This window comes from Microcebus murinus, chromosome 4 (assembly GCF_040939455.1).
Source record: "Microcebus murinus isolate Inina chromosome 4, M.murinus_Inina_mat1.0, whole genome shotgun sequence".
Classification (NCBI taxonomy): Eukaryota; Metazoa; Chordata; class Mammalia; order Primates; family Cheirogaleidae; genus Microcebus; species Microcebus murinus.
The window spans coordinates 102,867,075-102,882,747 of NC_134107.1; the positions used below are offsets into that span (position 1 = coordinate 102,867,075).

The 15,673-nt window shown below is 36.5% G+C and overlaps 2 protein-coding genes across 2 annotated transcripts in view; one reads left to right on the plus strand and one right to left on the minus strand.

Moving 5' to 3' along the window:
• SPA17 (sperm autoantigenic protein 17) overlaps nucleotides 1–15,673 on the plus strand; it is a 306,364-nt gene that overhangs the window by 114,819 nt on the left and 175,872 nt on the right. The gene's annotated exons all lie outside the window — the stretch shown is intronic.
• On the minus strand, nucleotides 339–1,364 carry LOC142860937 (olfactory receptor 8B12-like). Its single transcript, XM_012752490.2, has one exon. It carries the CDS (start codon nucleotides 1,362–1,364, stop codon nucleotides 417–419), a length of 948 nt encoding a protein of 315 aa, XP_012607944.1. The 3' UTR covers nucleotides 339–416.

The window sequence follows — 15,673 nt, forward strand, 5'->3', positions numbered from 1 at the left end:
AATTTCCCAAGAAAGAGATCAGGCAAGAACACATGGCATAAAGGAAAATAAAGTGGATCCGTATTCAAGCTGGGATTCTAGTCCCAGCTCTGTACCAGGCAGTTTTGTGTTCTTGGGCAACATGAAAATACTTCTCAGTCTCCAAAGTATGATTTATTATATAAAGGGACTAGATGAAATGCTTCCTAAGCCCCATTCAGCATTGAATATTCCATAATTATAGAAACTTTTTCATAAAATAAAAAAGGAAGAGTTGGGAGTGGAGGTAGAGGAGAATAAATCCACTCAGAAAAAAAGAGTTAAAATTTTCCTTACATATAGTGTAGAAAGCACTGTAGCTTGGACTCCTAATATTAAAAAGTAATAATCATAATAAAAACACTAATAAAAAATCCTTTGATCTCTTTTTCCCATTTCTAAAATTTTTTTCCAGAGAAACTTATTCTGCCCAAGGTCCTCTTCAGGGCAAGTTTGACATCCTTATTCCTCAGGCTATAGATTAAAGGGTTGCACATGGGCACAACAATGGTATAGAACAGGGAGGACACTTTCCCCTGGTCCAGGGGTAAAATAGAAGGTGGTTTGAGATACATAAAAGCTCCTGACCCAAAGAAAAGAGAAACTGCAATTATATGGGAACTGCAAGTTCCAAAGGCTTTGGATCTGCCCTCAGTGGAGCTAATATGAAGAATGCTGGAAAGAATAAAACCATAAGAAATAAAAATGGCAACAATGGGCACCCCAATGCCAATGGTCACAACAATGACAACCACCAGTACATTTATGTTAGAGCCGTTGCAGGACAGCTCAAGGAGAGGAAGGATGTCACACATATAATGATTAATAAGGTTGTCTGCACAAAAGGTCAGATACAGTATATTTCCTGTATGGGCCACAGCTCCAAAAACCCCCATCCCATAGACACCTGACAAAAGAAGCAAACACACCTGGGGAGACATGGTGACCGTGTACAACAGTGGGTTACAGATGGCAACATAGCGGTCATATGCCATCGCTGACAGGATGAAGGACTCAGAAAAGACAAAGAAACAAAAGAAGAAGAGCTGAGTCATACACCCTGCATAGGAAATGATGTTCTTCTTTGAGACAAAACTCATCAGCATTTTGGGAACGATGGCAGCAGAGAAACTAAAATCTATGAAGGACAAGTTGAAGAGGAAGAAGTACATGGGAATATGGAGGTGAGAGTTGAGCCCAATCAGGATTATCAAGCCCAGGTTCCCCACCACGGTGACCACGTAGAAACCTAGAAACAGGAAGAAGAGAGGGATTTGGAGTTCCTGCTGGTCAGTTAAGCCTGAGAGGATAAACTCTGTCACAGAAGAGGAGTTGTCAGCAGCCATTCTCTTCTAGGAGGGTCTGCAAGGGAAAAAGAAAGAGTCCCTTAGAGAGAGAGCGAGAGAGAGAGAGAATCCTCCCATTCTTGAGAATGACATATGAATGAAGAGATTTTTGAACTTGGGAAAATATTTCCTTACACATTTGTCTGTTTTCATGGTCCCCCAAGTGGCTTTAACCATCCCAGTAACTATCTGAGGATGAAGTCTGCCTGCAGAGGGAAGGCTGGTACGACTGAGGAGGTCTTTTAGTCGAGCTGGGACAAGCCTCCAACCCTTACCATGGCCTACTCCTGTGTATGTGCTTCCCTCTCCGGCCCTTGATCAGGTGGGTAAGACCTGGGCCCCTTCTCTGGAGTGATTTTTGAGAGGCAGAAGCCACTTGACCTTGCCCAGACCTTCCACATTGGTTCCTATACTCTTAGAGCAGGAACATGAAGCTGTGTCACCCAGAGTCGTTAGCTGGCATGGCTATGGAGTTATATGATATTATTATTATGTAAAGTCATTCACTAAAAGCTAAGAAAAAAGAAAAGAAACATTTACTGAATATATCTAAATGTCATGTGGTAATAATGACTATCCTCATTCTACAGATGAGGACACTGGGCTAAGCAACTTGCACAAAGTCTCAAAGCTACCAACGTGCAGCAGCAGGTGGACTCATGTGGGCTGGCTCCCCTGGGTTGAGCTTTTAGCCACTCTGCTGCAGCACCCAGTGGGGCAGGCGGGCAGGAACTCACCCTCTTCAGCTTGGAGCCACAGTGCTGTCTCTACTGCCTCTCATCCATCTCTTTCATGGAGACACAAAAGGCCCTGCTGAAAAGGTGACAGCTTGGAGCTCAGACCCCTCTGCTTCTGCTTCTACACTTTGAGAATCAAAACATCTAGTTTATCTTGGTTCTCTTGCTGAGCTGAAGAACTCCCATTGTGGCTCTGCCTTGAGCTTCCTGTACCGCTTTCAGGGATGAGACAGCATCCTTTCCTAACACCATAGATAACAGGAGACTAAAGAGTTCCATTCTGGATTAGAGACCTCAGTGAGCTAGTTATAGAGGCTCCCTCAGGACCATTGCCTAGAGACCATCTTCCCGAAGGAAGAAGAAATATTTGATTTGTTTACACCCTTGATAATGTTTCATGTGGCTTTTAATGACCTATTCTTTCATCCTAGTTACATTTTTAAGCATGATTAAGAGCGAAGCACTGTGGGGAAAAATATGCTACCTTGTACTGAGCACTTACTGTATACCAAACACCATATCTGACCCAGCACCCTCATAGGAACACCAAGGATCCAACAATGTACAAAGATTTTATCTCATTTATTTCTTGTGACAACCTCATAAATTAGACCTGTTAATCTCCACTTTAAAAGTGAGGAGCACACATAGCTAATAGATTCCAGAATATTGAGTCAAACACTGGTCTGTCCAACTCCAAATTTTATATGGCCAAGGGAGCTTTGCTGAGCTTCCTAAGCAATCACAAGGTACTTAATGTATGTTACTGATGATACACAATATTGTATTCAGATACCAGTCCTGGTTTTCTAAACTAACACACTGTCACAACAGTTTTCAGGAAGGGATTTTATTAATACAGAGACTAATAAAGTTTTGTGTGGCAACTTGCCTTCTACGGCCCTAACCAGGGGCTTTTGTGGATTAAGGATGACAGATTTCATAGCCAGCGGGTTAGATATGTTTTCGGTCCCAGGTTAACAGGAGAAATATTCTCAGAGAAGTTATAAGATCTTGACACAAAAGCAAAAGTCCATCTTCTTCCAGGCAAGCCCAACTAAAAGCACTGCACTGAGGCCTGTGCATGTTCACACACATCAGTGAGGACCTGCTCACCTTCAGCTCAGTCTCTGCAATGACGGTGCTCATCTGTCACTTTACACTTGGAATTGTCCACATCCCAGAGTGACTCTAGTTAGAGTCCCAATCCTTGTCTCAGCCCTACTGCACAAAAGTTACAAACAGAGAAAAGCAATTCATTAAAATAAAATTAAAATAAGTCCATAAGGCAGGCTGTCCTTGAGATCCAAGTGCAAAGAAGACGTTGAGAGTTCTCTAAGCTCTATGGGGATTTTGTCTGTTACTCCAGAGACAGTTGCCATGACAACTTCATTTCCAAATGCATCTTATGCAGGGCTTCTCTAAAGCCATGCTATCTGATGATTCGCTCCAGTAGAAGCAGCATTCAAAAAAAAAAACAACTATTTTGACCTTTTTCCATTGGTGTAGTACTGTCAACTTCCAAAACTTGCATCTCTGAAGATGGCTTCCTTCTTGTATTTATTTCTTACTTGAACAATATATTAATATTATAGATGTAACATTCCAAAGCATGTGAAGATTCACATACAATAAAACATATTTGCATATATATATCATGCATGTGCATTAGCTCTCTCAGACTCCCAGTAGATCATCAAGTTGCAAAAGTGTGATCCCAAGCCAATCATGAAGTTCATTAGGTTCCCAACTTTAATAAGAAGCACAAACCTGGCCAGAAAGACGAGATGGCAGTTGAGAAGACTTCATGGAAATAGCCTCAATTAGCTCCTGAGAAAGTATTAATAGGTAAAATTAAATTAATCTATCAGTAGTTATATGGATTTGCATATTTAATGTTAAATTGACTTTAATGAGTATATTTAACAATACATAGTAATATGCAAGGTTCAGAGTTACAAAAGGCATGGCTTGTGCCAGAAAAAAACTTATAGTATAATAGAGACATCTCCCATACTGGCTCTTCTTCCTACTTCAGTCTCTTCATATTTCACCTTTACCGGGATTCAGTTCCTAATCTTCCACACTTTTTCTGCTTCCTTAAATTCTTGGTGAGCTCATTTGTTTCATAGCTTCAACAATTCCTCTATATGAATGACTTCCAAATTTATGTCTTTACTTCTTAATTCCCTGTTAAGCTCCTTTCCTATGTCTCCATTGTCCAAAAGACTGTTCTGTAGTCATCCCTAAACTTGAGTACAAAGATGAACACATCCTCTTTTCCCCAGAAGTATTAATAGATGTCCTCTCAATCACTCTCTTAATTTATTTGGCTGTAATCAATGATGAGAAAATAGACTGTAGCATTTATAAAGTTGTTCTAAGTTTTGCTTTTTCTAGGACCATACCAGTTACACCTATTAACTCAGAAAAATTATTAGTAGCCTCCCTCTCACTTTGAAATGTATCTTAGTTGAATAAGCATTCAGAGCATGAACTTTGCAACCTGGTAGACCTCAGCACAAATCTAGTTCTGCCACTTACTAACTATGTGATCTTGGGAAATCTGTTTAACTCTTTTATGAGTTTCTGATACTCTTCTTAAATGAGGAAAATAATCACAACTTAAAGAATTGTTTTAGTGAATAAATAATGTACCTTCTGGCACAAAGAAACACAAAAAGTAGTTTATTATTACTATATAAATAACAATTATATGGTTTAAGTATATTACTGTTATTTTTAATTTTTATTAACAAAATAAAATATACCTATTATTTATTAGAGTAATAATAATAATTATATCCTTGGATGAAAGTAGTTTCAGAACAGGCTGGAACAGAAAGAGACAGAGGGCAGGGAAATCAGTTCAAAGGTTTTTACCCAAGAGTAGGAACAAAAAAAGATGAATGCCACCACATGTTATGATATTATGATGAAATGTAAAACAGCATTTTGTATCTCTACGGTTTGAGAGAGAACAACAGGGTGGAAGAGGCACAAATCAAATTTGATTAAGTTTCCAAACCCAGGGAAATGGGAGCAGAATGAAATGAATGGAAATAAGGAAGGTGAAGGGCTGAATTATGAAATTATTATACAAAATTATGAAATGCTAGCAGGGCCTCCAAACAAAAATGATTAGAAATAGGTAGAAAACTGAAGAACAGAGATTTGGTGGAAAGAAGATGCAAATTGGGAAATCATCTGAATAGAGGTGATCATTAAAAAAGGGGGAAATTGCTGTAAGAACAACTGCTTAAAAACAGAATAATCAGGAGCAAGGATTGACTCTTTCAAAAATGCCAACAGATAATGGAGGGAGGAAATTGACTAAAGGAATTGTCATCTAAAAAAAAAAGCAAGTGTAGCAACTGAGAGCAAGACTTTGTGATAAAAATAAAATCTGGAATTAAATCCCAACTGTATTCTTCATCTCTTCATTTCTTGGATGAACCTGATCATTAATAAGTTATTTAACCTAATTAAGACTCAGTGTCCCTGTCTAAAAAACAATAATAATAATATCAAATTTTCAGATGTTTATGGAGATAAATTATGCCCTAGTGAACTTTCATTTAGTAAATATTAGCTGACTCTATAAAATGTCACAGAAGCCAAATGTAGAGAGAATTTGAAAAGTGAAGGATAAATATGTTTACCAAGGGTTTCATGGGAAGAAAAACTGAAAAATAACCTTGAACTAAGTCATTCTCTTGTCCTCTCATTTACTCATTTTTCCATATCAGTCTTACTATGCTTAGTCTGATAAAATGGTATATTATTCATTAATTATTTCAAGACTATATTCCATAAATCCCAATGAGAGTAAAACCTTCTCAAGGAAAATTCTAAATCCTGTAGCTTTGGGGTACACTAACACATCCAATATTTTTTGGATAATGAATACATTTATAGATGCTCCTCAAAAACTTGCTGAATATAATGGATTTGCCTATAAATATAATGCAATAAAAATCCATATTGCAAGCCTAATTCCAGGAATTTTTTTTACTATCTGAAATAATTCATGAGAAGTTTTGATAAGCAAACATTTCATTCTCAGCAAAAAAAAATAATATGAGCTACACATAACTAGGTTTACTGAAACTAACCTAGAAGTCTCCAGTATGTTAACATTGACACTGAAACAACAATGACGCCAGAAGATTTCTGCCTGTCAGGGTCAAAATGTTTGTAGAAGAAACCTCCCCCTTTCTTATAGGTGCTGGCAAAGGAAAAGTAACTAAGTGGCAAAAATTGCTCCAAAGGGTTTAGCTAGAGAACTGTCAAGCAACTTAAAACTTTTCAAAACTGAATTCTTTTTCTTAAGGGACTTAAATTCAGGAGAAGTGCTAATTTATACAAAGATGCTGTGAAATCTATCATTTACACAAAGTATAAAGGGTACAAAAGAAATCATGACTGTGCTAGGAAGCACAATATGGGTGGGATTAATCCGGACAAACCTAAAAAAACCTTCAAGTGCAACTTACTGGAAGAGAATATGTGGTTTGATGAGTAAAAGCAGGGACATTATTCTAAGCATAATAGATATCTTAATTAACTAATAATAAAATTAAATTAAATGTCTTATATGTGCAAAGAAACCAAACAATGTAAAGAAAGCAATGTAGCAAAGTTCTCTTGTTGGATGGACTCCTCTATAATCTTAATTGCAGGATCAAAGAGGCTGTTTATAATTTCTAAAGACTTCTTCTGGAAAGGAAAGCCACACACACTCTCAGTGATGTGTTCCAATATTTTGCAAAGGTCTCTCTCAGTAACTTTATTTTAGTGACTAGCTTAAATCAAGACACAATGTGGTATCCTATATGGACCCAAGGCTTAGCAGTCCTAAGACCTGGCTCTGGTCAACAGTCGTGGACAAGCCACTAAGTTGTCTTTGCTGGAAATTCCTCCTCTATAAAAGGAAAATTAAACCCTGCCTTACATATGATATAATATTCTTGAATAGAGCAAACCAGATGTTGTCAAGCTCAGTGGATACTTTTCAATCCCTTTTTACTTGATACAGGTGATAGCTAACTCCTTCTTAAAATACTCATTTTTCTTCTCTTTCAAGACACATCACCCTTCTGCTTTTCCTCTAGCTTCTGGCCACCTCTCAGTCTCCTTCAAGAGCTAAACGTAGATTTTCCACAGTGTTCTATGCTCAGCTTCCTTCTCTTGGCATTCTATTGATGCTCTCCAAAATATTTTGTCCACTATCATGTCTCATATCTGCTGATGACTTCCAAATTTATTTCTATCCACAGCAGAACACCCATTATAGACAGCTAAAATTCAAAACATTAAAAAATTGGGGCCGGGCGCTGTGGCTCACGCCTGTAATCCTAGCTCTTGGGAGGCCGAGGCGGGCGGATTGCTCAAGGTCAGGAGTTCAAAACCAGCCTGAGCAAGAGCGAGACCCCGTCTCTACTATAAATAGAAAGAAATTAATTGGCCAACTGATATATATATAAAAAAAATTGGCCGGGCATAGTGGCGCATGCCTGTAGTCCCAGCTACTTGGGAGGCTGAGGCAGAAGGATCACTCGAGCCCAAGAGTTTGAGGTTGCTGTGAGCTAGGCTGACGCCAGGGCACTCACTCTAGCCTGGACAACAAAGCGAGACTCTGTCTCAAAAAAAAAAAAAAATTGGGCTGGGCACACTGGCTTACACCTATAATCGTAGCACTGCAGGGGAAGGAAGGATTGCTTGAGGTCAGGAGTTCAAGATCAGCCTGAGCAAGAGCAAGAGCAAGAAAAAAAGAATGCTGTTGAAGTTTATTTATTGACATGAAAAGATGCCAATGATATAAAACACCACATGTACCCACTATGAAATTGGAACTAAGGAATCAACACTCATGTGCATATATGGAAGTAAAACTCAACAGAAATCAAGCAGGTAGGAGGGGAGTGGAAAGGATGGGTAAAATCACACCTAATGGGTACAATGCACACTATCTTGTGATGGGCACACATATAACTTTGACTTCAACTGTATAAAAGCAATTCATGTAGCCAAAACATTTGTACCCCTGTAATATTCTGAAATTAAAAAAAAAATGTTTCAAGGTGGTATTGTTGGGCCGCAGAGATGTACAGCCCGTGTGGGGGAGAGACGGCCGCTCGAAAAGACTCAGAGTCCAGAGACTTGATGCAATAGCATGAGGATTTATTTACCAGCGCGCGCGGGGGCAAGCGAGCTAAGGAAGCTTGCCGCCCCGACCTTTTTTCCTTAGGATTTTTATAGACAGAAACCACACGCAGGTGGCTAGGGGTCACAGGGTGGGGGGAAAGTTTCATGGGCTTCGACCTTGCACAAACATGTACCAGATGAGCTCATGTCTAATTTCTAATCTTGGTCAGTAGTGTCCAAGGACTAAAGGCTGGGGAGTTACAGAGTGGCGCCGGCGGGGGAGGGAGTAGGGTTGAGCGAGCAGCGCCAGCAAGGGGAGGGAGTAGGGTTGAGCGAGCGGAATTTACAGAAGCAGAGCGGTGGGTTAGATTTTTTTCTCCACAGTATATACAATATAACCTAACATCAAACATTATACACTCAAATCTTAACAGTAGTTATTTATGGGTGTTGGAAATACGGATTTTTTTTATTTCCTGCTTTATGTTAATATGTATTCTATACTTTTTCTAACATATACATGTAGTACTCTTAGAACATAAATTGTTAAAAGGGAAAATGAAGCTTTGCAAATTGCTTATTTGGTGAATTTGTTTTGGGTACATTTTCCTGTTGGTAAATTAACTTTCAGTGAACTGATTTTCAGGAAGCTAGCCTGACTCTTTCAAAAATTAGAATCAATTTGACTTTATTATTGATGTAGGTGATTCAGCAGCTGGGAAAATGGTGTCATTCATTAAGACAGGGAATATAGGGGAAGGAGACAGTTTTTGAGGAAAGATGGTGTTATTATTATTATTATTATTATTATTTTTAAACAGAGTCTCGCTCTGTTGCCTGGGGTTAGAGTGCTATGGCGTCAGCCCAGCTTACAGCAACTTCAAACTCCTGGGCTCAAGGGATCCTCCTGCTTCAGTCTCCTGAGTAGCCGGGACTACAGGCATGTGCTACCATCCCTGGCTAATTTTTTCTATTTTTAGTAGAGATGGAGTGATCTTGAACTCCTGACCTCAAGCAATCCTTCCACCCTGGTCTTCCGCAGTTCTAGGATTACAGGTGTGAGCCACTGCACTGGGCCAACAGCATTATTCTTTTTTTTTTGAATGAGGGATCATAATATTTATTTGTGAAAATATTTTCTTTTTACTTTCCAGCATATTATGGGGGTACAAACGTTAAGGTTACATACATTGCCCCTGCCACCCCTCCCGCCTCCAGTCAGAGCTTCAAGCGTGTCCATCCCCCAGACAGTGCGCATTGCACTCACTATGTATGTAAATACCCATCCCCTCCTCCCCCCTCCCGCTTGCTCTCTACACTTCCAATAAAGGTCTGATAACAAGAATCTATCTAGAGCTCAAAAGAGTTAACAAGAAAAAATCAAACAACCCCATCAAGAAATGGGCAACGAAAATGAACAGAAACTTTTCTAAAGAAGACAGAATAATGGCCAACAGCATTATTCTTAATGGCTTTATGATATCCTTCAATGGAAGTACTATCATTTAGTATGTCAATACGTCTTTCTTTGACATTTTGTTATGTCCAATTTTCACTATGATAAACCCTGCTGAGATGAATGTGCATTTTTGGAAACCTAACCACTTATTTTCTGAAAATAAATTCCAAGAAGTCAAATTGCTAAATCTAAAGGTAAGCTCTTTAAGAGAATATTGCTGAAATGTTCTCATGAAAGATTTTTTTCAGTTACACTCATACTGACAATGTATATCTTTTTCTCCATGTCTTTTCTAACACTTTCCTAATAAACTGAGCTAATTTGATACAAAAAATGCCATCGCATTGTTTTAATTCATATTTTTTATTACATGTTAGGCTTTAGGAATTTATTTTTATGTTTCTTGGCCTTTGCCATTTATATTTTGTATACGAATATTTAAATCTACACTATTGTACAGCCATTATGGAAAGTAGTATGGAAGTTCCTCAAAAATTTAAAAATAGAATTGTCACATGATCCAACAATTCCATTACTGGGCCTATGTCCAAAGGAAATGAAATTAGTATGTTTTAGAGATATCTGTAATTCCATGTTTATTGCAACACTATTCACAATAGTTAAGATATGGAATCAAACTGAATGCCCATCTAATGAAGAATGGTAAAGAAAATGTGGCATATATACACAATGGAATACTATTCAGCCATAAAACAGAATGAAATCCTGTTGTTTGCCAACAACATGGAGGAACCTGGAGAACATTATGTTAGGTAAAATATGCCAGGTGCAGAAAAACAAATACTGCATGTTCTCACTCATACGTGGAAGCTAAAAAAAGTTAATTTCATAGAAGCAGAGAACAGTGGTTACTAGAGACTTGGGATAGTAAGGAGGTGTGGGGGACTGGGAGAAGTTGGTCAATGTGTATATAGTTACAGTTAGACAAGAAGAATAAATTGTGGTGTTCTAGTACACAGCAGGGTGACTACAGAAATAACAATGTAGTATTCATTTCAAGATAGCTAGAGGAGATTTTGAATGTTATCACTACAAAGAAATGGCAAATGTTTAAAATGATGAATATGATAATTACCCTGATTTGATCATCATAAAATGTATATATTCATTGAAACATCACACTATACCCAAATATGTGCAATTATTATATGTCGATTATAAATTTTAAAATTAATTAATAAAAAATAAATTAAATAAATCTACTTTATTGAAGTATAACTGAAATATAATAAAAAACCCAATTTATGTGTACAGTTCAGTAATTTTTGACAAATGTATGCACCCATGCAGCCACCACCCAATCAAGATATATGACATTTTCACTACCCTAAAAAGTTCACTGGCATAATAAATGACTTCCCACCCTTGGTTTTGGGCAACTGTTGCCTGTGTATTATTTTGGCCTGTTATCAAATTTTATAAAATGTTATCATCTAGTATGAACACTTTTCATTCAAGTTCTTTTCACTTGGCATAAACTTTTGAGACACATTCATGTTGTTGCATGTATCAGTAGTTCATTACTTTTTATTGCCGAGCATTATCCAATCATATGAGTAGACCACAATTTGTTTATTCATTTGCTCAATTTGGATTTTTCCCAATTTTGAACTAATATTATATAAGTAAAGCTTCTATGAATATTCATACACAAATCTTTTTGTAGACAAATGCTTCCCTTTCACTTAGACAAATATTTTAGGAGTGGAATTGCTAGGTTATAAAGAATATATATATTTTTAATTATATAAAAATCTGCCAAAGTGTTTTCCAAAGTGGTTATACCATTTTATTCTCCTACAAGCAATAAATGAGAGTTTCATGTGCTCACTAACACTTGGTTTTGTCAGCATTTTTAATTTAGCTATTCTACTGGGTATGTAATGGTATCATAATTTTATTTATATTTCCCTTATTAATGATATGATCATCTTTTCTTATTTTTATTGGCCATTTATATATCTTATTTGGCTATTCACATATTTCTTATTTGGCTATCATGTTTTTTTTAATTGAGTCTGGATATAAGTCTTTTGTCTATATTTGGAAAATATTTTCTCCCAGTCAGGGCTGTTTTTTCATTTTCTTAGTAGTATATTTCAAGAAACAAAGTTCTAAATTTTTATGAAATCTACTTTATTTTGTGGGTAGTGCATTTTTTGTTCTGCCTAAAATTCTTTGCCTCATCTAAGATTGTAAAGATTTTCTTTTTTATTCTATGTAGGCTTTGAGAATTTGTATTATTACTCTTATGGTGATGTTTAGGCCTATGATCAATTTTGAGTTAATTTTGTTTTAACTTTTGATTATGGAATATTTCAAATTATGACATGTAAACAGGAGAGTATAATAAACTCTTACATGTCCCACCTAGTTTCAACAAGCACCAACTCTATTATATTCATATTTTTCATTAAACCTTTGAGCACCTGTATAATGGCTTTTTTAAAGTCCTCATTGACTAATTCCAACATTTTTATCATTTGTAGTGCATTTTTATTGACCGACATTTGCACTGGTTACGGATTAAATTTCCCTGCCTTTTGAAATATCTACTAAATTTTTTGTAATTCTAAACATTGTGACAATTACATTGTTGAGAGTCTGTATTTTCTTGTACTCCTTTAAAATTCTTCAGGATTTTTTTTTTTTTTTTTTGGCAGTTAAGTTGTATAGATCAGCCTAATTCTTTCGAGGTTTATGTCTAAAATTTGTTAAATCAGGTATAATATAGTGTAGGACAAGTTTAGCGCTACTCCTAAATTATGACCTTTCTGGGGTCAGTACGAAATACCCTGGGTGTTCATCCAGGTCCCCCCATGCTAGAAGATAGAAATTCAAACATCTCCTAGCCCTATATGTTCTCTGGGAATTGTTCAGCTTTCAAAATGATAGTAGTTATTATTTACCTAGGCTCATGGAATTCACCCTATAAATACACAGTTTAGTTATTTAGCCAAAGACACAGAGGAACTGTATTCATATTTCTGGAGCTCTTTCTCCACCTAGATCAAGTCCTCTTTTTCATAAATTCCAGTAACTTATCCTCCCTGAGCATTGATCTCTGACTCCACATTTCAGTGACAATTTCGAGCTCTGTTTTGGTCCGCCTCTCTAGATGGCAGGATCTGGATAGAGCCTTCACAGTTTAAGTCTGAGCAATTATAAGACTCAGCTGGTTTGTTTCTCCCCTGTCACAAATCCCAACAGAGATGTCTGTTGTCAGTCATCTAAAGAGTTGTTTCATATATCTTTCCAGTTTTCTAGTTTAGAGTGGAAAGCCAAGTCTGGTACTAGTCACTCAGTCATGGCTATATGCAGAAGTCTTATCTATTTAGTTTTGATTTAGTTTTAGTTTTGGTTGGATTTTAGTAACTGCCAAAAATGGAAGCAGAGAGAGAAAAAGACTAATAGAAGCCAAGAACTAATATGTGCATGAGAAAATAAGCCTGGACCACAGTAAGCAATGATATTACTATTACTAATACTTCAAATAAAGAATATTTTTCACCTATTTAAAATATTAAAGAATGTATTTTGAAGAAAGTTACTTCCTGAATATATTTTTGTATGTATATATAGTTATGGATATAATCAGTGAATATATACATATATATATAAAAAATTCAAATTAACATTCTTCTACATATACACAAAAAGAATGCCCTATGGAATTTGCCTACTTTCAGTGTCCCTCAATCCCCTTTAAGAACACTCAGTGTGAAATCAAAAATCCATGGACAATATCTGCAACAAAAATAGATGGCCAATTCCATAAATTCCAAAATGCAGATGGGAACAAACCATCAAAAGTTATAAAATCTGCATGCTGTCAATGGACAAGAAGCCACATAATTTTAAAGAGATTTATTCTGAGGCCCTCAAATTTGAGGGCCATGTGACCTAGAGCCACGCCCAAGAAGCGTTGAGCATGTGGACTGGCCATGGTTAGGTTACAGTTTGGTTTTATACATTTCAGGGAGACGGGGGTTACAGGTAAAGTCATAAATCAATATGTGGAAGGCATACATTGGTTTGTCCCAAAAAGGCGGGCCATCTCAAAGTGGAGGCTTACAAGTTATAGGTGGATTTAAAGATTCTTTGACTTGTAATTGATTAAAGACCTGAAGCTTTGTTTAAAGGTTTGGAATGTTTGGAGATAAAGAAATCTGTTAATCAGAGACAAGATAAAGGACATATATCTGTTGTGTAAATTGAGGACCTGCAGGTTTGTCTTGCATACCCTTAGGCCTGTTAATGGGTTACAAAGGATGTCTCCAAGAAGGGGAGAGAGCATGATGAGGCATGTCTGACCTCCCTCCTCTGGCAGGCAATTTAGTTTTAGGACATTCCTTTGGCCAATAAGGGGATTCATTCAGTCAGCTGATAGGGGAAAGCCTTAAGATTTTATTTTAGTTCACAATGCTTTCAGTAATTATTCAAGAGAAGGCAGAAATTAGCAAGAGGGCATCTGACAAACCTGAGATTCCCAAAATGACCAAGAGCTATGTACAGGAAAGGTTAGCAGGCCAAATTGAGATTAGCAGCAGAAACAAGGAGGGATTTAGCATACTTCAATGACAGGTGAGTACAAGAGTTCTACTCTAAGGTCTGAGGGGGTCTGTGCCCCACGACTCTCAAACATAATTAGAACTCTTCTCCAGAACAAAGCTCCACACTTGCAGAAACTTGTGGGAATAGAATCCAAACTATAATACATAGCACAGGGACAATAGAGATTTTTTAAACGAGGGAAAGTATCTAGGTCAAATCCCATATAAAGCTATTATAAGAAAACAACACGAAGAAGAAAAACTTCCCAGAGAAGAGGAGGTGAGGGGAAGAGATCATGAAACAGAAAAATATTTCTAAAAAAAGGCAAAAACCGAAAATCATGGCCAAAAGGAATGCCCACAATACAGATGAACACTAGAACCTTGTATTTTAAAATGCACTAAAATAACTTAGAAAATACTGCAAGATATGAAAGAACACTATATATCAGAATGTATAAAAAACTCATAAATTAGGCAATATAACCAAAGAAGTAATTAGAAATTAAAGAAAAAATATTTCAGAGCTGAAGACTAAACTAGAATAAAAGAATAAGCACAAAAAATAACCACTTATTAGAAATATATGCTTGAAAGGAGAAACAATTTAAAAATCAAAAGAAAAAAAGAATTCAAAAGGATTTTTTGAATTTCAAAGCTAGACAAAGATGACATATAAAAATCCAATGTACATACAAAAAGACACTCAAAAAGATAACAAAAGCAAGGGAACACAATAAATACTAAAAATTTGAGTTCAAGAAAATATTTCTGGCCTTAAAAAAAAACAAAAACAACAAAAGGATTAAAGCATGTATTGAAAAGGAACACAGCATACCAGAGAAAATTGACTCAAAATGAAAAGCATCAAACCATATTCTAATAAAATTACTGGACCTCAAAGAAAATAAAAAGAGCTTTGGGTACCCAGGCAGAGAGACCAATTAATTCAAAAGGTAAAGGAAATCAGACTGTCATCAAACATTTAACAGCAATGTTTTATGGAAGAAGAAAATAGTAACATATTTGAGATACACAGCCAAACTGACTTCAAATAGAAAAGCTGCAGGCAAATTGCTATTAAGTGATTAAAACTTAAGGAATATTGTTCCTATAAGCCTTTCCTAAGAAATCTACTACCCAAAGAGCTTTAAATAACCGAAATTACTAAACAGACATAGGTAACATTAAATATATATTTACTTGTAAAATCATTATAATAGAGAGAGTAGAATATGTCACCTATATGCTCTGACCGTGTATGTAAAATACAAGCATTTTAAAGGAGGAAATGAGGAAACCATAAACCAAAAAGTTGCTTTAACTATTTCCAGTAATCACTTTGATGATGGTATTATTGGCATATCAACTGAGACTGTTGTGTTTGAACAG